The sequence below is a fragment of the Clytia hemisphaerica genome, unplaced genomic scaffold (assembly GCF_902728285.1).
Source record: "Clytia hemisphaerica strain Z4C2 unplaced genomic scaffold, Clytia hemisphaerica genome assembly, whole genome shotgun sequence".
Lineage (NCBI taxonomy): Eukaryota > Metazoa > Cnidaria > Hydrozoa > Leptothecata > Clytiidae > Clytia > Clytia hemisphaerica.
In genome coordinates this window covers 268,378-291,673 of record NW_027104439.1, presented here as the reverse complement: position 1 = coordinate 291,673, position 23,296 = coordinate 268,378, and the positions used below count along the sequence as shown (strand labels likewise).

Here is a 23,296-nt window from a genome sequence, read left to right as displayed (position 1 = left end):
AAGATATAATTGAAATAAAATAAAAAGTGGAAAGAAAGAATCGAAAGAAGACCAACTTCATTCAAACAAGATGGTACTGGAAGGTAAGTTTGATTATCAAATAATTACTGGTTTTGACCCCCCCCCCCCATTGAATAAGAGCCTGATTCGATGTACCTTCGAGTCTGAACTAAAATTTTGACTGCTGTTTATCTTATCAAAAAATGTCTATATTCATGATATGCACCATTGCAATGTCTTCTGGCATTACATCACGGACCCAATAGTTGATTGGTTGTAAGTGACGTAAAATTAGTCAATACGTCACTTTCAACCAATCAGCTGTTAGGTCCGTGGAAGACATTGCAATGGTGCATATCAAAAAATGAAACAAGATATCGACTCCATCTTTCTGGTCTTTCTTCGGTAATCTATGTAGACTGGCACTCCAGTCGGGCTGGAACGGTATCACGCGTGAAAGGTGAGCGTAAGAGTTAGGTAAGCGTAGGAAGAGATTTTGTCGGCGGCAAGGACTCTCACCAAGTTTTGCTCGTTCTCCTACGCAGCTACTATTCTAGCAACCACCCGCCGCCTTCATGTTCCCGCCTCTGACATGATTAATTAACAGACTAGTTTGCTAGTCTGTAATCTATGCTTTCTTTGATTAGGGTACAATCAGCGGCGAAATATATTGGCAAACGTTTTTCAGAATTTGAAGCTCGAACGAGAATTGCATTTTCAGTACTTCCACTTAGTATCATTGGATTTTTCAATTTGGGAGGGGTTAAGTGGCTTCCAGGCTATATTCTCAGCCATATTGGAACATTTTTGAGCTTTTAGATCTTTAGATCCTAAACTTGTAAGCCTTAAACCTAATGTTAAAACTGAGGGAATTCTCCCTATCGAAACAAAGACATGTGTACACTATGAACATATATGAGGGGGTTAATCTAAAGAATCCTACAATTGCTAAAAACAGACGAAAAGTACGACAAATTTTGCCGCTGAGACGTTCAAAATCTGACAAAATCAGTCGACTTTATTACTGGAGTAACTCTTTATAGTAAATCAGTCTATCCAGGGTTCAAAAAACTGTCATAGCTGTGGTTTGTACCTCTCTGAGTTGAATAAGATTATGTTCATGAACTATAATCAGACAAATCTCAAGTGTTTCGCAATGCTGACTTGGAAACGTGTCTTAATGAAGACAGACATATAATTAGGTCGATTCGATTTAACAAGATAGGTGTCAAGATTGACACAGGAAATTTAGTTGATGGGATTACGTCTGGACGTCTTAATTACATTGGATGATCTCAAGTGCTGTAGAAGCACATGGCAAAGCCTTTTCAAAAATTTGGACAAAAAAACAAGTGGAAATCGGTAGAAATTTTGAGAAAAGTCTTTTTAAGGGTCCCACAACGCCATTTTTTGCTCGCTCTTACAAGGGTCGACTTTCGATTTTTGGCTTGGACATCCATCACCTCGCAAAACTATTCCTTGCCCACTGATGAAAAATTTGTGAATGTTTTGGTTCAAATATCGGATCCTTAGCTTGACCTACATTTTGATTTGCATTTTCAAAACTGCAGAAGAGAGGATCCAACCTCCAACTTCCGGGGAGGGGGAATACTAGGGTTGGCGGATAAGGGGTATGTGCGGACGTGACCTCCAAAAACCGACCCTTAGAGAGACTAATTTTTAATGAAAAAGTGCCCCTTAGAGAGACTTTTTTGAAAATTTTTCTTTAATTTTGTTTGGTGTTTGAAAAATGTTTTATCTTTCAAGAGGCTTCACCCTCAATCTTTTTTTTCGAAAGAGCAATGCAAAGCAGATAACACGAAAGAAATCAAGTAAAAATACAGTTACAAATATTATTTCGTCTGTGGAAAAATACGTCGTCTGTTTGGTATAGCTCATCTGAATCTGTAGACAGAAATAAAAAGTTCTGTACTTAAAGTTCGGTACTACTCATCTGCCATGCATGGCATCTGGCGGTAAACGTTTTAGGCGATAAAAGGCTATTATCATAAATGTACCGTATCTTATTCGTAGAGAATTTCAAGAAATTTTGATCTGGTTTACTCACTATTCTACACGCTTTTTTTATAAGAATGCACTTTATAAGAATGTACATGATGAAAATGGCCAAAAAATTAAGAATAATGTAAGATATCACCATCATGGAATTTTGCTTCTCAAACTAAGAATGTCATTTTAGAGCGAGGACTTTCAATTATAAGTCACCAATTATACCCAAGTAAGGCTCAAGGTAAGGCTCACTCCTTTCACAAAAATGCTACTTTATGCTTGAGACGTATGTACTAAATGTTAAATCTAGTCTGAATTAGGATCCTAACCTAAGAATGCTGTAAGAATATTTTAAGATGGTTTTCCCAAAAAACATGATATATCCATGATGAAATGGATTTACACCATTCTTATAAAAAAAACGTGTACTGGGGTTTTAAAATTAGTTCATTTTAGGCTATTTCTATACGGATCAGAGCAGGTCACTGATACAGGGGTGTAATGTAGGAGTCATCTTTAAAATGGCCATGAAATGGCTTTAAATGTCTTTACAGTTTTTCCAAAAGATGATTCTCCAGTCAGATCTTTGCAGAGGTCATTTTGCAACATACACGTTTTTTTATGAAAATCTCTTTGAAGAAACATGCTGAGGCTGAGAATGAGAAAATAACATTTTTAGTTCGTCTTTTTTAAAGAACCTTCCAATCAAGGCAAGGTTCCAGAAATATACATACATAACAGTTAGAAACACTTGAGATGGTCAGAAAATCAATATAGAAGATAGGAAAGTACCGTAGATTAGGCTATCAGACTATTGTATTATCGACATGCGTCCTCGTTAAGCTTGACAAAGTTTAGAAACATGTAAGAAACATTTAAGGCTCAAAAGGCCGATTTCTTAAGAAACATTGAGGCTGCTTGGTAAAACTAGTTTCTTAAAAAACAACAACGTGTAACAGGAGAGGTACTGGCTACAGAAGGGCCCACCGGACGTTTTTGTACAGGAACCCCAGGAACCCACATTGATGATAAATTAATTAAAAGCAGGAGTGAGAAATTATCAAGGTTTTATACTATGAATTTGTCTTCTAAAAGCGAAAGAAAGAGATAAGATATTCACACATCAAGTAACTTATTCAAATATTAAGGTGCTTCAAAGTATCAAAGTTGCGAAAAACAAATCAAAGAATTCAAGAAAATGATAATGGTTCGTTTTCCGTTTCTTCGATGGCATTCATATTCATCAAATAACCTTTTATAGAATAACTCGAAGAAAGCTTTTGCAGATTTTTTAGCTTAAATTTTGCATGTTGCTGGTGGAACCAAGCCTTTTCAGGTGTCTTCTTTTTAAACTTTCTTTCATTCTAATTGGGCTTACAGAAAAAGATCTTAAACTGCATGGATCAACAGTAGAGTTGTGAATTGTCGAGCGGCTTTTGACCTTTAGATGAAAACCTTGTTGATAGGGAGTTGAGGGAAGTGCTATTATGCGTACTAACACTTTCAACACTTCATTTTTCACATCGACCGCAAAGCATCAATAACAACAAATGTTTTCATGGACCTTGAGCTGACCATGCTGAAATCCCATACACTGAAATCAGATCTGATAATGGTTTATAGAACGAATATATAATGAAGAATGTTTACTATAGTCATAAGAATCTCGGCACATTGGAACCTTCAATTACACGCTTCTTTTTATAAGAATGGTGTAAATCCGCTTCATCATGGATATTCTTAATTTTTTTGGGAAAATTGTCCTAAAATATTCTTACAGCATTCTTATTACTTGGGGGTAATTGGCAATTTATAATTTAAAATGCTCTAAAAATGACATTCTTAGCTTTAGTAGCAAAATTCATGGACATTCTTATAAAGTGTCTCTTATAAAAAAAGCGTGTAGCGGACACCGTCGTGGAATAGTGTCCGCTAATTAGAAGTGTCCGCCTTTTAGACACTTTTTAATTCTGTGCTCTAGTTTTGGGATAAGGTACTATTAAGGGGTTAAGTATGTAAATTTGTGGTCCAAAGTGCTTTTAAGGAGACACTCTAGGACGTGGAAGAATAAGAGAATGATTATTCAAATGCAACAATTTAGTTTTTTTATGAATCAGAGTAGTCTTGAGGTCCCTCTATCTATCATTTTTAGGACATAAGCAAATTCACCGACTGGATAAAAGGAGCAAAAGTTTATAAGCAATTTGTTCACTGAAACTTTGAAGTGTTTAAGAAATAAATAGTTTGGTTAAATCAATTGTGTCTAATTTTTGAAGTCTGTGACCAGTTTGACCGTCGATATTCGTTAATTAGAAAGGAAAAAGTAAGGTTTTAGCCATTTCGTGCAATAAATTTTGTCCGCTAATCGAGTGTCCACTTGTTGAAAATTTTTTTATAAGGATTTGTACTAGTAATCATATGGTTTGGAGTGCAATTAACGATTAATCACGAGTAAGAAAGGAGAAAATAGTAATTTGCACGAGTCCGAAGGACGAGTGCAAATTACGGTATTTTCTCCTTTGTTACGAGTGATTAATCGTTAATTGCACGACAAAACATACGATTCCGAGGTAATCGTCAGTAAATAATCATTAGTAAATCATAGTTTTTTCAGAAAAAGGGAAAATTTTTGACATTCGGATTCTTTGTTTTCAATTAAAAGAAGCTATTGTAACGTAAAATTTCTTTGTTCTTTTTTATATTGAAGAAAAAAAATGTCTTTGTTTTTTATTATATAGTAAAAAAAAGTCTCTGACACAGGACTTGGGAGAGAAAAGAATAGGGGACAAAAGTGTCCCCCCGCCGAAGAGTGCAAAAAGTGGTAATAGTGCAATTAACGATTAATTGCACTCCTCTAAACCAATCAGATTCGAGTAATTTTGCACGGCTGACGATTAGACAAGGAAATGGCCGGGGAAAATAGAATTTTCCCCTTATTAGAGTTGTCCGCTTGTTAGAGTGTCTGTTAATTGGAGGTTTTACTGTATACATTCTATCCAGGCAACACGACTTAACATATTGGTTTGTTATAAAGTTTGCATATGCAGTGTATCTAAAAAGTTAATGAGAAGATTTTTCCGTATTGTTTTTTTCTGAGTTTGTTTTTAGAGAGCTTTTAAGTTTTTTGGAATCTTTTCGACATTAGCATCGGGTAGAGATGAAGGAAATTTGTCTGGCGAATTCATGCGTTAAAACCGTTACTACTAGTTCTCAAAACAAATTAGGAAGTTTTTTTCATAAGACATCACTTTATCATCACAAAGACTTCAAGTAAAAAAAAAGTTGACCATGATTATGGGAAGAAAATGGACAGGAAATTTTCACTTGACTTTGGCGTAACACTTTTGTAGACGAAGAAAAAACAGGAGTCACCAGCAATCCACATCTTGAGCTAAAACTAAATAGTAATACAAATCCGAGGACATATGAGAGACAGGTTCAGAAATTCGTCATGTCGCCAGAATATAATTAATCACTCTAATCAATTAATTTCAATTTCAAGTTTTGACCAAAATTTACGTTAATTACGTAATTGATGAAATACAAATTTGGAGTGCTGTACACGTTTTTTTTATAAGAACAAACTATATAAGAACATAAGGCTTCGAGGCCCAAAAATTTAAGAACATTCCAAGAATATTCTAAGGCTTTGGAGACTTAAAAACATGCATTTTCTTAAGAAATTACATCAAAATGCTCAAAAAATGCTGAAAATAAGAACATTTTAAGAACATTTTTAGGCTTCAAATCCAAAAAACTAAGAACATCCGAAGGCTTCGAAAATTGTTGACGTTCTTATAAAAAAAAACGTGTAGATTATCATCTGATGATGGAACATTTGTCATAACATAATTTGGCTCTACATTTTAATTTCAAGGTGATTATAATGCGATGGTCAATCAAACAAACCATATTTCCTTCCATTAAACAGGTCCTCAACTTTGTGAAACGACCTCTCATTAATTAAGGACGAAACAATTTCCTTCAAACACAGGATATTGAAAACGTCATTACTCAATTCTTTTAATCTTTTTTTTTTTCGATTGGAATCTTTAAAACAGCGTTTTTTTGGATAAAATATTAAAGTGTTGACAGAAATTTAAGTAATGGCTTGATGCGAAGATTAAAAGTTTTTGCAACCTTCGTTTTGTAATAATTTGCAGTTTTGATTGAGATGTAGATTTTAGTTGATTTAAATTTTCTTCTGGGAGATAATGGGAGACCAGGGCTTGATAACATAGGCAGTAGTAATTAATCAAGTTTGCGACCGCAGGTTCGCTGCAACCCGAAAGCTCCTTTTTCCTTATCCTTCTACCAGCAGGGGAGGCTACCACTTCTTTCCCTGAATTTCTCCATTTTTTCTTGACCCTACTTTAAGTGATGAGCATCAAGCAGAGGGGAGTCCCATTTTATGCATATTTGGTACTCAGCTGGCTGGGGGTTAGCCCCCAACTTTGCGCATGTGGATGCCGAATGCTCTACTATTATGCTACGGTCATCTTAGCTGTAAGCAAACAAATATGGGTCACGGGTAGTGTCAAGACATTTAAGGCCAGCAAAGAAGAGTCCCCCGAGTTTTAAAAAACATTATGTCACTATTCTTATACTTTCAAAAAACTTTGGAAATTATCTTTGCGGTTTTTTACAAGTTTATAACAGGATTAGAATTTTTTAATCCTTCCTAATAAAATAGAAAAAAAGGTATCCATGATGGAATTTTCTGCTATATCTGTTTGTTGTGTGAATTCTTAAAAAGGATCAAAGACTTGATATGATGGTTATCTTTAACACTGGGTATCTATAGCAATTCTTAGAGTAGCAATGACGAAAATTAACCACCAATTAGACCATTAGCGCCATATTAATTTAAAATTTACGCATTTTTGAGTTTTTGATAATGATCAGCAGTAGTGGGAAAGGAGACAGGCCCATTTAAAGTCTTCCCGCAGAGTAATGTGGAGATATTCATCTAGTTAATTTTGACACAACATGAGCATAACAAGTTATTTAAGGAGGAGCGAATATCATTCTCGTGATTTGTCAAATCGTGTTCGTTTGAGTGTTTCTTTGTTTTGCATCGAGTATTTAAAGAGGACCCTGGGCGTGTAATTCTATTATAGTTTAATTTATAGTGCATGTATATTGTAGCCTGATTCAGTTACAAAAGTACACGTTTTTTTTTTAAGAAACTAGTTTTCCCAAGCAGCCTCAATGTTTATTAATAAATCGGCCTTTTGAGCCTTAAATGTTTCTTAGATGTTTCTTAGTTTTTAGGCATTCTGAGCCTCATGTTTCTTAAAAGTGTTTTTCTTAAAAAAAAAACATGTATGTTAGCTTTTAGTTGATTCGTAAACCAGTAGAAAATCTTCAGCTTCTCTTAGATTCTGAATATCTTATCAATAGTTTATCTCGTGAATTAGTGACGACACTCCAGACTTTCTATTGGGCCATGCATGGTTTTTAGAAGAACATCCAAAATTTTTGAAGCCCTTCAGATGTTCTTATCTTTTTTTGAGTTTTAAACCTAAAATGTTCTTAACATGTTCTTATTTTCATCATTTTATGAAGTATGAGTATTTTTGTTCTTTTTCCTTAAGAATTCGGGTGTTTTCTTAATATATTGGCCATCAAAGCTTTATGTTCTTATATAGTTTGTTCTTATAAAAAAATGTGTACCGATCGACTTCTTTTGCAACTCATTACTTAGTACTTTTTCTTCGCCTCATAATGTCACATGATATACTTTTCAACCGACATTCAATCAAGATTCGATCATTTCGAAAGGAAAAACAAGCACTACGGTTTATCACTAATCACTAAAAGATTATTTCCGTTATTGAACTCACAATATAATCAGTTAAATCCTGGAAAAGAATTAGACCAGAGTTGATAGAAAACAAGAGCTGCCAACTAGTTGGCGTTAGATCAGGACGAACTAAATCTCTTTTAATAATAAAATTACCCATAGTATCTGTTTGACCAGAGTTGACGGAAATAGGAATATGAGCTAAGTAGTAGATAACAAGTCAGTGTCAATGACGACATTTCATGAAAACAAAATGTAACCTTCTTTGTCTTTGCTAATTGATGTACCTTTTCAAAAAAAAATACATCCTTAGGACTACATTTGAATCTGAAATCTGTCTAAAAGTATGTGAACACTTTACTCTTTGTGGACAATAATTGAAAATATGAAGAAAAATGAAGGAAAAAAATGGATGGGAAAAGGGGGGCTTTTTTCTACTTGATCAAATATTTGAGCCTCACTGATTTCACAGTGTTGTTTTGACATTCATAACGGTTGACGTATTTTTACAGCTTTCCCAGTGATGTGCACCAAGTGTAAGCTTGCAATCCTCGAAATCTAGAATTCAAGGTTGCCCCATATGATTGAAGTCGATGTGTGGCGTAGTAGCTTTCCTTATTTAAAATGAATCAAAGAAAATTCTTTTGACAATGCGTTACATTTCCATATTAAGAAAAGTTTCTACAATGCCTACAAAATCACCATTTAAATCGCAAAGGCTGATCACCTCTTATACTACGCCATTATTAAAATCGAAATGGTAGATTAATGGGCGCATTGATGACATAAGAATGACGTAACGAAAGACCTTGATTACTCCTCTTCGTGTTTCCCACGTTAAATGATCAATCATCTTCGGCTTAGTTCGTAACCCTATCACGGAGAAGTAGCTTATACCGATTTTCTTGGGATAAACGTCTCTCCTAGATCTCATAATTATTTGTCATCAATAATGTGCTTTTTTGAAGTTGTTTTTCTTCTTCTGAAGGGTTTATTGTTAACTAACTAGTCAATCAGTCACGTATTGGAAATAATACGTGTAGATAGTTTAAAAGATAACAACAATACACCATTCGTGCATTTTGGTAATTATTGATCAAGATTAGATATTCCTTAAATGGTGAACTGGAATAGCTTGGTTAATTTCCTTAATGCTTTAATAGTACAAATATTCAAAGGTTTGATAGCTAGTATATCAGTACTCAAAATCATTTTCATTTCTTGAATGGAGAAGGGAATAAAAGATAACTTCTCCATTCAATGAGTTGGAAGAAACTTGGATTAAAAAGTTTTACAAGACTACAATAACATATTTTTCAGAGATATGGAAAGCAATTAACTTTCTTTGAGGCTGAGGATTTTTTACTTCCTGGTGTCAAGGCTGATCATTTCCAAGTCTTTTATTTGCATTCAGTATAGAATATAGACATTCGTAGTTATATCAAAGACAGGGAAATCTACCTTTGTTGTGTTGTGATGAAAAATAATAGATCAGTGTATGTTTTGTATGCATTACCAGTGCCGTAGCAACTGGGGGGGGGGGGCAAGGGGGGGCTATGCCCCCCCCCAATAATTTTTTTAAAAATGGTTATTTTGCAAAATGCAAAGTTTTTCTTGTTTTTTCTTGAAAGCATTTTGTTTTGAGTGCATTTTCAAGCAATCTAGAGCTTAAATTTTCAAAATCCCCCCCCCCCCCCCTCGGGCCAAACCATGGTTGGCCCTCGCGGTGTCACTAAACTTCAGCCCCCCCCCAATATGAAAATGCTTCCTACGGCACTGATTGTGATGTATAGTATAGATGCTTACAACTTTTTGTGTAATGTGTTTGTTAGAGTGATAACAAGTTGATCATTTGAGGATCTTCTCCAATTTTCTCAAGTGAAAATGATAGGTATAGTACACCATGAGCTAGTAACTGGAAGACATTCGCACAGTTTAAATATACAGAAGCTGCCGTGGATATAGAGGAAAAGAGTTATCATTGGGAATAGAATTTTATGCATTGACAGTTTAGAACACCCCCTTCTCACAGAGACGGTAGAATTTTTTCAGCCAGTTGGGTTAGAAATAACGAACTGAAACTCGATGGGGATTTATATTCTCATATTCTTTATGGCTGGGGATTTCAATTCTTTTGTTTTCAAGTCAGAAAATTCACAGTGGGGATGGAAGAAATTACACAATATTTTGCAATGAAGATAAGTTTATTTGATTATTTTCAATGGGGACAAAAGTTAGAGTATAACCTTCCACCGGGGCGATATTTTGGCCAAATTTTCCAGTGGGAAGGGGTCCCAGTGAGTCTGTGAGAAGGGGGTGTTTTAGATGTTTCCTTCAAGTTTTGATCAGGTTTTAAGTAGATTGCAATTTTTCGTTGAAATGATAACCGTGAGTAGAATACCATTATAAAAAGGTTAAAGTAAATTTGAAATGTACTTAAAAATATCGTGTACTTTAAACGTGTATTTGAACTTTGTTGTTGTTGTTTCGTGTTTGGAAGTCTAACTCAGCAGTTTTTATAGGCTTCACCAGGGATCCTTTTAATCTTGGAATGTGGATTAAGCCATACTTAATATACATTTATTTCTTTGTAGAGAAAATTATGCAATTATTGATAAGATATATCTTGGGAGAGATACGCATAGTATAGTTACCAGGTTATAGTTGGCGATAGAGAGCTGGTAGTCTTAGGTTCCAAATAAACGCCCCCCCCCGCTTGTTAATTTTTCGAAAATTTTCCAACCCCCCGGACCTTATTGGAACCCCCCCCCCGTTTATTAATCTCTAAGAATATTTTCAGCTGTCAAAGAGAAGGCCCCTTAAATATTTTGCTCTAAATAGCCTGATTTTAGCCTATTTTTACCTTATTTTTGGGTTTCAGAAGAACAATTTCCAACCCCCCAGCAATTAGGTCCCCCCCGTTTATTAAAGTCTAGAAAATTTTCCACCCCCCCGTTTATTCGAACCCCCCCCCCGTTTATTTGGAACCTAAGAGTAGTTGGAGTGAAATAAAAAAAGCGAATTGAGTAAATTTAAGTAATTGGTTTTCGACAAAATAAGGATAATTTACTGTTGCTTAATCCATGGCTTTTAAAGCAATAACTCATAGAAGAGAGCTTTCTGCACGTCTTTAAACGGTGACAGTAACCAGTTGAGTATTTCTTAAAACAATGTCTTTCAAAAATACAATAGCCCTGTTGGAAGGGATTTCAAATTGATGAGTGAGGTCAAAGCCACAGTAGGACTTCAGGTATTGTAACATCTTGGCAGAACTGCGTTAATTATATGTGGCTCTATAGAAAAACAACTTTAGCATTTCTAAAATTGGAGTTTCTATTTTGTCGCTGTTTGTTTTTTAAGTTGACGCTGGCTCATTTCTGGATATTCTTTGAACGTTCAACTATCTGACCATCTCTTTCTCTTTTCACAGAATTTGTTTTACCTTCATTCATATATTAAAGTTCTTTTTATGATCTAAAAAAGAAAAATCTTAACTGTATAAAAAATGTAGAGAAAAGAATTTGGCAAGAGAAGCAGAACAGAGAAGAAGGCTGGCTTTAAAGCTTTGGAGAAGTGTTTCTCTATTGGTATCCTCTAGTGGAAGGTGTATACCACCGTCTTTTGTTTGGAAAACATATTTTTTAATAAGAACACTTTATGACATGTCATTCTTTTAGTTACCATTAACTCGTTGAAGATTCAAGTTCTTCTAAATGAGGTAATCTTAGGTCTAGGAGTCAGTATTAGAATGTTACTGTGCGGTATTTCAAGGCTAGCTTTAGGAGGCTGCAGCTTGTTGGTTTCTTTTTTAGAGAAGAAGTTTCCACTTATTTTATGGTTAGAATTACAAGCCTTAAAAGTCTTTTTAACTATATTCTTATTGATGGCATTTTCTATAGGCATACCAGGTTGTAAGATCAGCAGGTATAAGGGTCTTTTTAATTAAAAACCCATGGTCTTATCTACTACTATGCATACAAGTTTAATGTAAAAAGCATTTCAATTGATGTCCAGCCGATATCAGAGGAAGTCTTAACTAAATACCTAAAATGCTGCATTTAAAGAGTCCAACATTTAATCGTAGTGACAAGTTTGTTAACGCAAAGGATTTATTTGTTTTAACCGTTTGCACGAGAGAGTGAACCTTAGATGGTTCAAAGTCATTATAGAGTTATAGACGAGGAAGGAAGCTTGGTCAAGTTTTCAAACCAGGACATTTGAGAAGAAGGAAAGCTCTAAATTTAAATGGTATTGTTGTGTTTTCGTTTTTTTTTCGAACTTAATCATTTTCTTGAACAATGGTTATCAACAGTAAAAGCAAAATCATAACAAAAGTCAACATTCGAAAAGCCAAACAACAAAAACAAGCGGCAGATAAAATGATCGAGAAAAATCGACCGTTACTTATCAGGGCGTATTCCGCTGAATCAAGCGGTGGTTATTCTTACGGGAAACGTAATAATGTATACGGAACAGCTCATTTGGAGTCATCCCGTAAAGAAAAGAAAGTGGTACAGTTTTGTATGAGATATTTGAGCATGGCGATATGGGGAATACCAACTATGCAAGATACTCAAGGACTTCAAGGTAATGTATAGTCATATCGATCTGGGCGGGCGGTCTGAAGGGCGTTATTGGTTGCGTATTTCCATGATTGCCTTTTACACAATATACAAGGACCATTTTAGTTAACACGATTTTCTTTGGTTCCCTTAAACCTCAGTCAATGCTTCATGCTCATATTGAAATTTGAAATCAGAAAAACTAATTTTCTATTTTTCATCCTGTGGATGCATGGATATTTCTGTTATTCTTTTAATTACTTAATTACTCGTACATTTTGGGAAAGGGGCCGTCTCCCCACTAAATGAAAATTCAGCACCATTGATGACGTCATCGCCCGCTAATAGCGACGTTAAGCACGGGTTTAATTGAACCATAAAGTGCGATACTGTATAGGCCTGTACATAACTTGCCAAAGCAAATCATGCAAGTGAAATCTTATGTACAGGCCTACGATATCGCATTGAACGGTCTAAATAAACACCTGCTTAACATCACTGATAACAAACCAGCGTTCAGGAACGAATTTCAGTCAAATCGAACGAGCCATCGGTCAGTACTATGTGATTTTAGCCAAACTCAAATTTTGAACTATCTGAACTTACTCGAACTTGTGGAAATTTTCAAAAATTTGTGAGAAGTTCGATTAGTTCGATTAGTTCGAGGAGTTCGATTAGTTCCATTGAAAAAATGTTCGGGAAGCTCAAATTTTCCTATTTTATGAGATGGTACGCCATGGTTGAATTAGAATTGGCAGATTTTCAATTTTCAAACTTACTCGAACTTTACTCGTACTTTTAACATACTAAGGTATCCAAAGTTCGGCTAATTACTCGAACTTCCTCGAACTTATATTTTTGAAAAATTGCGAGGAGTTCGAGTAATTTGTTTACTCGAGACCATGGCCTGTCGAAACTTTACTTATTCGAGTAAGTTCGAGTAAAAAAGTGGTTCGGAAAGTTCGAGTAATGGGCTCAGATATATTGTTGTATGGATATGGAACTAATCTTCCACCCCTTCGCTTGTAGTATCTCCTAATTTGAAGTTAAGATATGCTCTACATAACGTTCTTTTGAAACAGCCTTACTTTAGACCTTAAACAATTTTGAATCAGGTCTTAAATTTATTTTTTTTAAAGATCTTATAAAACAAATACTCTACTCATAACACAGGATAAAGATTTATAGTTTATCTGCTCTGAGGCAAATTAACGGATTATGATTACAAGAGTGATTCTACCCCCGGGTAGATTTTTAACATTGAAATTTAGTGGTAGGAAACAGAGTTTAGCTTTGAATCATAATCCAAGTGCTAAAAAGCTATATATGGTTTGCATTTTGGAACGATAATTTTTCGAAATCCAATTTCTAAAAACAGAGTTGAAAAATGGATTATGGCGACTTAAACAGTAAGAATAAATGGCGTGAGTTAAAAAAGGACCTCCTTTGAATTTTTGAACAGTAGTCAATGGTTTTATCAGTGCCGTGATAATTGAATTTTATGAATGACTTGTTAATTTTCTTCTCCATACACATTATAGATTTTTTGAGGTGATGCTATCGTCCAAATATTGCACGACCTACCGTATTTACGTGACGTTCCGTTAGAGTATGTTTACTTGATTGATATTTATCATTCTTACGGCTAACTAATCAAAAGTTCGCTTATATTCAAATGTAAACATTTCCAAATTACCGAATATTTTGAGATATAAACCAAGCTGGCTGCTAATAAAAACGTTCAACAAAACCCTTCCAAATTATGTGCCAGCTTGGTTTTAACTCATTTCAAAGTGGCACAATCGGTATTCTTTGAGATTTTGGCGCCTTTGAATGTTGAGTGAATGTTAGCCGTAAATACAGTAAATGTCAACCAGGTAGATCTATATCGACATGTCGACATATTTAAAAACGGCTCCTTAAGCATGGGGAAACATGGAACTGGATACAGGGGTTTCAATTAAATGATTGACATCTTTTACCTGTATAGGAGGGCATTTGTTTACAAACTCCAAGGGTCTCAAAAACCCTAGAAAGACGTAGAGTCGTGGTTTTGAAAAAAGATTTTTCGAAAATCGGCAATAAGACTAAAAGAAAGAAGGCTTTTTGACAAGCAGTCATTCTGTTTGAAAAAAATAGAAAATTATAAAAAATGGAAATGTCTATCCGGCTTTTACGAATTTGAAATTTAAAAATTTTCTATCATACGGTGAGGGAATACAAGCAAATGAGGCGTTGACTGGGAAAGTATTTACCCTTTTTGAACCAAATATCTAGGCAAGAAATATCGCCCTACACAAATTTGATCATGAATCTTTCATGGTTGTTTTCTCAATTATCATATTTTATTTTCCTTTTTATAAATCCCTTTGTCTCTATCCCTGTCTATTCAACAAAAGGGACCCGAAAATTTCTATCTTTTTTTGCCAATCAGACCTGTTTCCTTTATTTTTTGAGAAGGATGAAAGTCAGAAAGAAGAAAAGTGTGGTTGACCTGCACTTCCATATCCCACGTTTGTCTTATGAAATCTCTCTTCACTTTTTCACCTTGAAAATAGGCGACGAGTGAAACATTTTTGACAATCAAAGATAAGATATACAGATAAAATGATAGGTCTACAAATGAAAGGTGAGACACGATAAACTTTGAAGGAAGTTTAGATCTTGTGAAACTAAATTGGGAGACGATAATTACAAGGTCTCAAAAGAAGGTTGTCTATTGCTCATTCCGACATCGACTATTAACCTGACTGAAATTCGAGCCGTTACTAGCAACCCTGCGGGGCCCAAGGCGCCGAGTATGCACCCGGCACAGTGACAAGCCGTTACTAGCAACCCTGACCCTACCTTACTGTTACCTAATCAATTCCAAACAACAAAACCCCCGGAAAATTTAAAATGTCGGAATGAGCAGTAGACAACCTTCTTTTGAGACCTTGTAATTATACTTTCCCAACTAAATTCCTATCTTCAAAGGTTGTTTCTAAAAACAAATTGTAGTGGTATACTCTCGAATTCCTAATAAAATTACAGTAACGAATAAACATATAGGGTTAAACATGTGGTAACCATGATACAATTCGACCGCGTGAAGGCATAAAAATCTGATTGAAGGGTCTTTTCAGGTTAGTTTAGGGGGTAAATAAAGGGTATTCTGCTTTCATTTGATGAATAGATAAAACCTCCATAGTCAAAGATAGGTATTTAGCCTCAGAAACACAAGTAGGGACTTGAAATTGAGGAAAATCTTTGTCAAAATTATTAAACGTACATGTACCATTTATTAGGCACCCGAGAGTAATGCTGGATATCTAAGGCATTGGCAAACTCAGTTTTGTCTTTGGTCAATCATCAGTTTTTGTTAGGTTATGGGCGGTGATCATACCATTTTCGAATTTGAAAACGAAATTCGTCTTCAAGTTCTTGAAGAACTGTTTTCAAGGGATATAGTGGGAATCGCACTTATGGTACTGCTCCTAATCTTGGCAGCGTCAAGTCTGACCAATGCAGACGTGATATGTTTTCAGTACTAAGCATTACAAAGTTGCTTCTTTTGGTAAGATATATTCCTCTTAAAAGTACAGTAGGGCCGTGGATTATTCAAACACAATTTCTCCTTTCTTTGTAGCGATTCCTGAACGGCCCGAAAGTGTCATCGAAGATCAGAACAACAACATCCTCAACAGCGACCATCTTCAGAAAGCCAACAAAAGGAAATTGCAAAAATCATATAATCCTGTAACCAACATGGCGTCACAACCACAAGACCATGAGTGCACATATTGTTTAAAAATCTTCCAAAGTAAAGCCACACTGGATATCCATTTGATGACGAAAAGACACGATTGGCAATTAAAGAAAGCTATCGAGAACATGGATTCCATAAATAATGAAGTGACAACTGAGGACGACTTCGCCAAACATTATTTGACGAGTGGAAGGAATGGTAAAGATATTTTATTTTTTTGCTTATAAAACAACAGTACTAACATCAGTCCTTTTTTGTAAGTCTCCATAGATAGAGTTTTCTGGTCCCTTCAGATTTAACAAGTCACTATAACTTGAATTTCCCACTCTCGAACAATATTTAATTCACCAGTACATGTTCAAGATATAGAGACTCGACTGAACTTTATACAAGAATTAGGAATGTGTGGCTGAATATTTGGAGTCAGAAATAGTAGTAGTTGGTTGGTCTACAGGTTAAAAGGGAGGGTACTACCAGGGACGGCCACATTAACCAAACCTAGTTCCAAGCTGCTTGAACAATTTTGGCGACTAAAGGGGAATAGTTAGAAACATCGATAAAGTAAGCATCATTTTAACCCCTTTCTTATCTCTTTTTATTTGACATAGAAACCCAACAAGAACATTCTCCAACTCTTTGTAAAGAAGGTCGTTATTCAAACGGCTCACTCGTTTCAAGCGAAGAAGGATATTACAGTACGGATAGCGATGAAACGAAACACATGAACACTTACTCTACGACCACCGCCAACGGGCCCACGTGTCAACGGCGTGGCGGTGTCATAGCTAACGGGGCGGTTGATATGGCGTCATATAAGCAACGCCCATCTGTGATACGGCTAAAACGTATGAAAATGGAGGAGCTTAAAGAGATATATAAACAGTATGCTGCTTCGAGAGGCTCTGGGGATTTATATAAAAACTTACTAGACACTTATGTGGATTTCAATTTCTATCCGGACGCTGAGAATCGTCAGTTTTCGGACAGTGAGGTAGTTAACGTTTCAGCAAAGTCGAATCGAAAATATAGCGTTTCGGAGAAAGAGGCGCTGATGCGAAGAGATTTGGTTTTGACGGAGATGGCGGATACGGAGAAGAATTACGTAGACGACCTCGCGTTCATTATTAACGTAAGGAGTTTATATAGCTTTTAACAATCACAATACGGGAGATTGGGTACGGGTTTACCAGGGTCTGAATGACGTTGATAATCGGTTACCTTTTTTCGTTCGATATCTTTTTTGCGGCTTAAGGTTTTTACTGAGGAAAGATTTATTCATTTTACTCATCAGTCAAAAGTGCACTGGTGAAAACACCAAAGATTCTCTCTAAGATCTGATAATTTTTAACTACAGTACTAATCGATATGCTCCATTATTCGATAGATATCCAATCCCCCCTTGAAAATCGAATCAACGAGTGTCAATTGTACAGTCTTTTCACTCTTACTAGGATATCTTCGAACAAAATCATTATCATTTGTCCTCTTAGTTGGGAAGTAGTGTAAAACGCATCTCTATAATTCAAAACTTTGTCTAATTCGAAGAAATGTCTTAGTCACAAAGTAGAGAGATGCAACCGTAGATTTATTGAAGCTGAATTTCATTAAATGTATAACAAATACAAAATTTCAGGAGTACTTCCCCTTGATGGATAAAGATGAAGTGTCAGAAGACTTGAATGGCGATTTCGAAAAGATATTCGGAAATATCCAAGAAATTTATAAATTTCACTCAAGGTACGATTTTTACACATCCAAAATTTATATTTCGACCCTGTCTCTACTGCTGACTTTGGAGTTGGGATTAAGGCTTGCCTTATAGATATTTGAAACAAAAGATCCGAATCGCTGAGACCAGTTAGGGGCTTGGTAAATAGTGATATTTTTATATTTATCTTTCTCGGTAGGATATTTTCTGAGAAGATCGAAGATTGTTTAGAAGATCCACAATTACTGAACGAAACATTTTGTCAATACGTACGTTTGTATTTAACTTGTCTGTTTCGTGTCAACATTCCAATAGCGACTACAATTAATATGTAATCGTGTTGTTCATTTTCATTTTTGTTTTGAATGAGTGTTCTTAGTATGGGAAAATTATTTTAAGGACCTTTTCACACTGAACTACCGAGGAACTGAAGCACTCCAAAACTCAAACGCAAAAATCTACATCATACAAGTCCTACGATATTTTTTCTCTGCTTCTAAAATGAGAACTGGGTTAAAAGGACAGATAATGTAGTTATGTCAGTTCAACTTAAATAGTTGACTTTTTTTCCAATGGGTGAAATTTCGATGCTTTTTCCAATTAGGATAAAATTTCAGAACGTTTTTCCACATTCTTAGCCTATTCTTCTTTGGGGTAAGGTAAAACACGAGAAGCGACACAGGGGTGTATGTGTATGTTTAGAAAATTTGATTTCTATTGTTTCATCTTTTGACAGGAGGACGAGCTAGCCACATTATATTCACAATACTGCAAATGCAAACCATATGCTGACGAAGCATTACATAATCATCAAGACGAAATCGACATGGTAAGTTTTATTATCGTGACATAACAGTATTCAGAGCACTTATAGCGGCTGAAATACTGTAAGATCGACCTGGGGAGGGGCAATGGGATTGCCAACTAACGGTAAGTGCGTCGATTGTTCCCACGGGAGACAAACTTGCTAGTCTGGGCACTGTAGACACAGTTCTGGCCTGTGTATAAAGTTTACAATGAATGGTTCATGTAAAAACACGTACGTACAAAAATCATGTATCCATAAGGAAGCTTTAATTGGAATTGGCCCGATTCTGAGAGAAAACTCCAGCGTGTTAATTCTGACCATTTCATAATTAGTCATTTCCGTATAGCCGGCTCATTAAGCTAAATTTTCTTGCAAAGGAATTGCTTTGCGTGGGTCGTTGTACTTTACAGCCATGCTTTATCTTAACGTAAAAGAAAGTAACTTAATTAACTATTTTTTTTGCACAGAACGTAGCTAAAATGGCTGAATTTCACTTCTCTTAGACTTCCTTTCATATCAAAGCGTGTTGCGTGGGATGTGCGTAAAGAGCGAGGGGTCACCATCCATAGTAAAACCTTTAAAAAGGCAAAATGACAAACCAAAGTCAGTTGACATATAGCATAGGCACAGGCTCATCACTGTATCACTAGTGTAACGACTGTGTCAGCTTTACTAGAGATATCCTGCCCATGCTAGAAATCTCATCTGGGGACAGCATCATTAAGTAAAGAAGCTGTTCATGTGGTTTAACTTGGAGTATCAATTAAAAATAATCTTTATCTATTTTTCTACAGCTACGTCGAAAATATTTACCAAAAGTGAAATTCTTGTTGAAAGATTATTTGGTGACACCAGTACAACGTTTGATGAAATATCAATTGTTGTTGATCACCGCTAAGAAATATTCAGAAAAATCTGTAGCCCATAAAATCGTTATAAAGGTAGGTTGGTGTGTTAAAATTTGAATGGCATGAGTTCTCAATCGTTATTTAAATCTGTCACCATCGGCTGCGTTTAGACCAACTGGCATTTGTAATTTGGCATTTGCTCATGAGGGATTCGATTTTAATAGCTTTTCCATTGTATTTTCTGTCATGGCATTTAAGGAATCGTCTTTTTAGAGTGATTCCCTCAAGTTCAACTTTGACAGATCAAACAATGAAAAGCATAGAATTTCTCAAAAACTGCAGTCATTAAGACTGAAACTTTTTGCCGTAGGGCTAGGCTATGGCAAATCTTTCAAACTTTACAATCTATAGAAAGAACTGAATAAAAAACGTGCAAATACTTTAAAAAATCAAAAATGTCATTTTTCTCTTTGTTTCGGTTCCTTTGTTTGGTTTGAAATGCCAGAAAAGGGGATTCCTTTGCTCAAAATGGCATTTCAAATGCCAACGAAATACCAACACGCTGGCATCATTAGGCATTTGACAAACCGAACAATTGCGCGGAACAATAGAATTCAAAAGAATACTGTAAGCAATTACAAATGCCAGGCTGGTCTAAACGATGCCATCCTTAACCAGGACAAATGGATGTCATTAATTAAAGAAACACACTTTTAGTATAATTGTGACCTCGTTGGCTGCGAATTCACATTAAGGAACACGTCCCCAAGTGTTTCCGATATTTTCTTAATTGCTCTTTCTCAAGAGCAGCCACTCCTGCAGGTTAGATATAAGGAGAACATCTATGTAAACTATTAAAAACAACCGAAAAAATCTGTCGATATTTCCCTATCGCGATGAAAGTGAACAGTCACTTTATCATTTAAACTATTTTCTTTCTCACAGGACGCGATAGAAGTGATGGACCGTGTGCCAAAACTCGCTAATGATGCAATGCATGTCGAGCTGATCAAAGGATACGAAGGATTTCTACAATCTGAAGATCTGCTTTTCCAGGTAGGTTCGTTGTTTTTACCCAACTGGTGAAGAACCATAAAGTGTAATCTCTGAGCATATTTCGAATTGTATACAAGGGTGAACTTAGAAAGACTATGTAGGTAAATTAGTCGTATGGGCAACTCCCAACACCTTCGCGATTTTGGAGATCGGACTTCCCTCCTGGACAATTCGAATATGGAAAAAACCATCCAGGGCTGGACTGTTAGTATCCCTCTGTTTTGTTTTGTTATAGAGGCTCGAATCAGCCTCAATTATCATTCTTACTTAGTGATTTTTACTTTATCATACAAATTATTTAAGATGGAAATCTGTTTTTAAAAAGAGTTATAATTTTTGGATCGAGTTAAGTTAAATAAACCCACAGTGACACCACAAAACATCTGCTAAGCTGAAGCGTTTTTGAGTCTGCATGGCCTACCATGTTTTACAATTTCTACTTCCAGGAAGTGATCGAAGTTGACCCAGCACCCAAAGACAATAAATGTAAACCGAGAGAAATGCGTGTCTTCATATTCGACAGTATGGTCATGTTTTGTGATATCGTGCCACGGAAAGGACAACTAGCTGTTTATAAATATGTCGGCTCTGGTCAGGTGAGTCTATTTGAAGTGAGGAAAACAATTGTATCGGAATTATATTTAGTCTGGATAGAATGTCTTCGAAAACAGAAATTAGTAATAGATCGAGTAAGTTCATAACTAATGCTGCCGTATCTTTCAATGTTTATTGCTGTCATTAAATTTTGAGACAGTCTAAAGGACAACCAATTTTCGTATGATTAAATTTGAAGCTGGTAGCTATTGCACCACTACCACTCTCTAAATGAAAATACAGAAAAGAAATGAAAGAGTATGCTAGTCTAGAACTGTTCGTGTATTTTACAGACCAGCTTGATGGGGATAACAGAGACAATACAGAACGAGCCATATTCGTTTGCGATATTCTTTCGTAAGTTCAACAGCACAAATATCTACCAATGCAAAGCTGACAACAAACAAACGAAAGATGAATGGATACAGGTCTTGAAAGACGTCATCGCACTCCAGATGATCATCATGAATCGAGGTACAGACGTCAAGACATCGTCCATATAACGTCCATACTCTTTAATTCGATACGCTCCATTATTCGATGAAAATCCAATGCTCCTTGCAAATCGAAATAGCGAGCGTTAATTGTATATTTGAGTTTATTCTCGATTGTTCGAACTCGAACGTGGAAATCTGATTTCTTCCAATTAAAAAGAGATCCGAAATAATCTTTTCTTTTTGACGGGAAAATCATAGAAAGATTAGATTTGAACTCACTGAAACACTCCTTATCAATCATCTCTTCTCTCGATTGGTTAATTTCCATAATACCTATTACATGGCTAGATGATTAGGTTCGGGTTAGAGAATAGCGCCGTTGTCTGTATTTGCGTGCCAATGAACCGCAAACTTTGACATCATTCAGTCCTTTGAAACTGAAGTAACCCATCCCTGAAGCTTTTGGGGGTAAGGGTTAAAAAATGATAATCTTGCATCTTATATTTAACAGCGAGTCAACACACATCACTGGATCGAATTGATGGCCACAAGAAACGTGAAGGCGTCTACAGGAGGTGAGGTCCTTTCAAACATAGAGTTTGTAACTATGGTTTCCATTCCTTTCGATTGCACGTGAATTTGCCCGAGAAACATTTCTTGGAATTTAGTTAAAAAACCACAATAGTTTCTGGCTATAGATTGGAGCATATTTGGTAACTCGTTCTCGGTAATACGATCATGGGGTAGTATACAGATTTTTGATGATTTAAAAGGAAGTTTTATTTTCCTTCTATCGTAGGACATCGCGTGGTAAATACGTTAACGATTTGGTCGTCGGCGAAACGTTACGTCAAGCTTTACAAGGACATCCACGAATCGGGGAAATGTCTGAGAGACTGAAAAATAACATTGAAAGATATATTCTGAACGAGTTAATAATGGCGTCGGAAGGCGACCCTTCGCATTTCAAACAACGATCGCAAAGTATCGTCCCGATTTCCTCCTTAGTTGACGAGTGGGATTTAAAGCCGACTTGCCGACCAAGGTTTTATTCACAAATTGACTACACTCGGCCACCGTATATCAAAGACGCTCGCCCTAAAGCAGCACTCGTTCAATCAATCACTCATGTTAGTTTTAATCAATTAGATGCTTGATTTCCAGGGGGTTATGGTTGGCTATAATTGAGTACTTCAGATTTTTAGATGAGTTATCTCAACGTTTTGACTTGTTTTAATCTTTCATATGTACGATTTAGCTTGCTCAGATCTTTGTCGAACATTGAACGACGTTTGTGTATAACTAAATCAGGAAAGTCATGTAACAAGAACTTTATGGTTGACCGGGAACTTTTAATCTATGAAATGTTTCAAAGTTATCAGATTAGCTAATTGTTCTGATAGTTTTGAGCTTTGGACTGGGAACGGTACTCGGAATATTTTTAACAAAATCTTACTTATATCGTGTTGTTAAAATTTATTATTCTATAAAAAATATTAAAGTATAAAAATGTAAATAGGAAAATTACAATCTTGATGGGTTGAAAAATTTAAATACGTTATAATAAAAAAATACACATTCATCTTGTAGTGTACTTAGGTAAGAAGAAGCAGAATTAGCAAATTGATAGGTTCCTTAAGTCAAGTACATGGTATAGTTTGAAATTAAAAGGACTTTTTTCTTCAAAATTCACAGCTTGAATATCTCGGTCTTAGACAG

The 23,296-nt window shown here is 35.7% G+C and overlaps 1 protein-coding gene across 2 annotated transcripts; it reads left to right on the top strand.

Annotated features, from left to right (window-relative positions):
• On the top strand, positions 1–23,140 carry LOC136820810 (triple functional domain protein-like). Of its 2 annotated transcripts, none has more exons than XM_067077045.1 (12): positions 1–83; positions 16,007–16,324; positions 16,735–17,255; positions 17,760–17,863; positions 18,034–18,103; positions 18,571–18,663; positions 19,437–19,583; positions 20,436–20,546; positions 20,993–21,142; positions 21,434–21,614; positions 22,089–22,152; positions 22,377–23,140. In XM_067077045.1, the coding sequence occupies exons 1-12, from the start codon at positions 71–73 to the stop codon at positions 22,732–22,734; spliced, it is 2,130 nt and encodes a 709-aa protein (XP_066933146.1). In that variant the 5' UTR covers positions 1–70; the 3' UTR covers positions 22,735–23,140. The 2 variants fall into 2 exon arrangements, with proteins under 2 accessions (XP_066933146.1, XP_066933145.1); XM_067077044.1 differs by lacking the exon at positions 1–83 and adding an exon at positions 12,048–12,403.
• Positions 23,141–23,296: the final 156 nt, after the last annotated feature.

Coding starts and splice junctions, on each gene's coding strand:
- LOC136820810 (XM_067077044.1), top strand. CDS start 12,115: ATGGTTATCAACAGTAAAAGCAAAATCATAACAAAAGTCAACATTCGA. Junction 20,547..20,992: donor CTGAAGATCTGCTTTTCCAG/GTAGGTTCGTTG, acceptor TTCTACTTCCAG/GAAGTGATCGAAGTTGACCC. Junction 21,615..22,088: donor GATGATCATCATGAATCGAG/GTACAGACGTCA, acceptor TATATTTAACAG/CGAGTCAACACACATCACTG.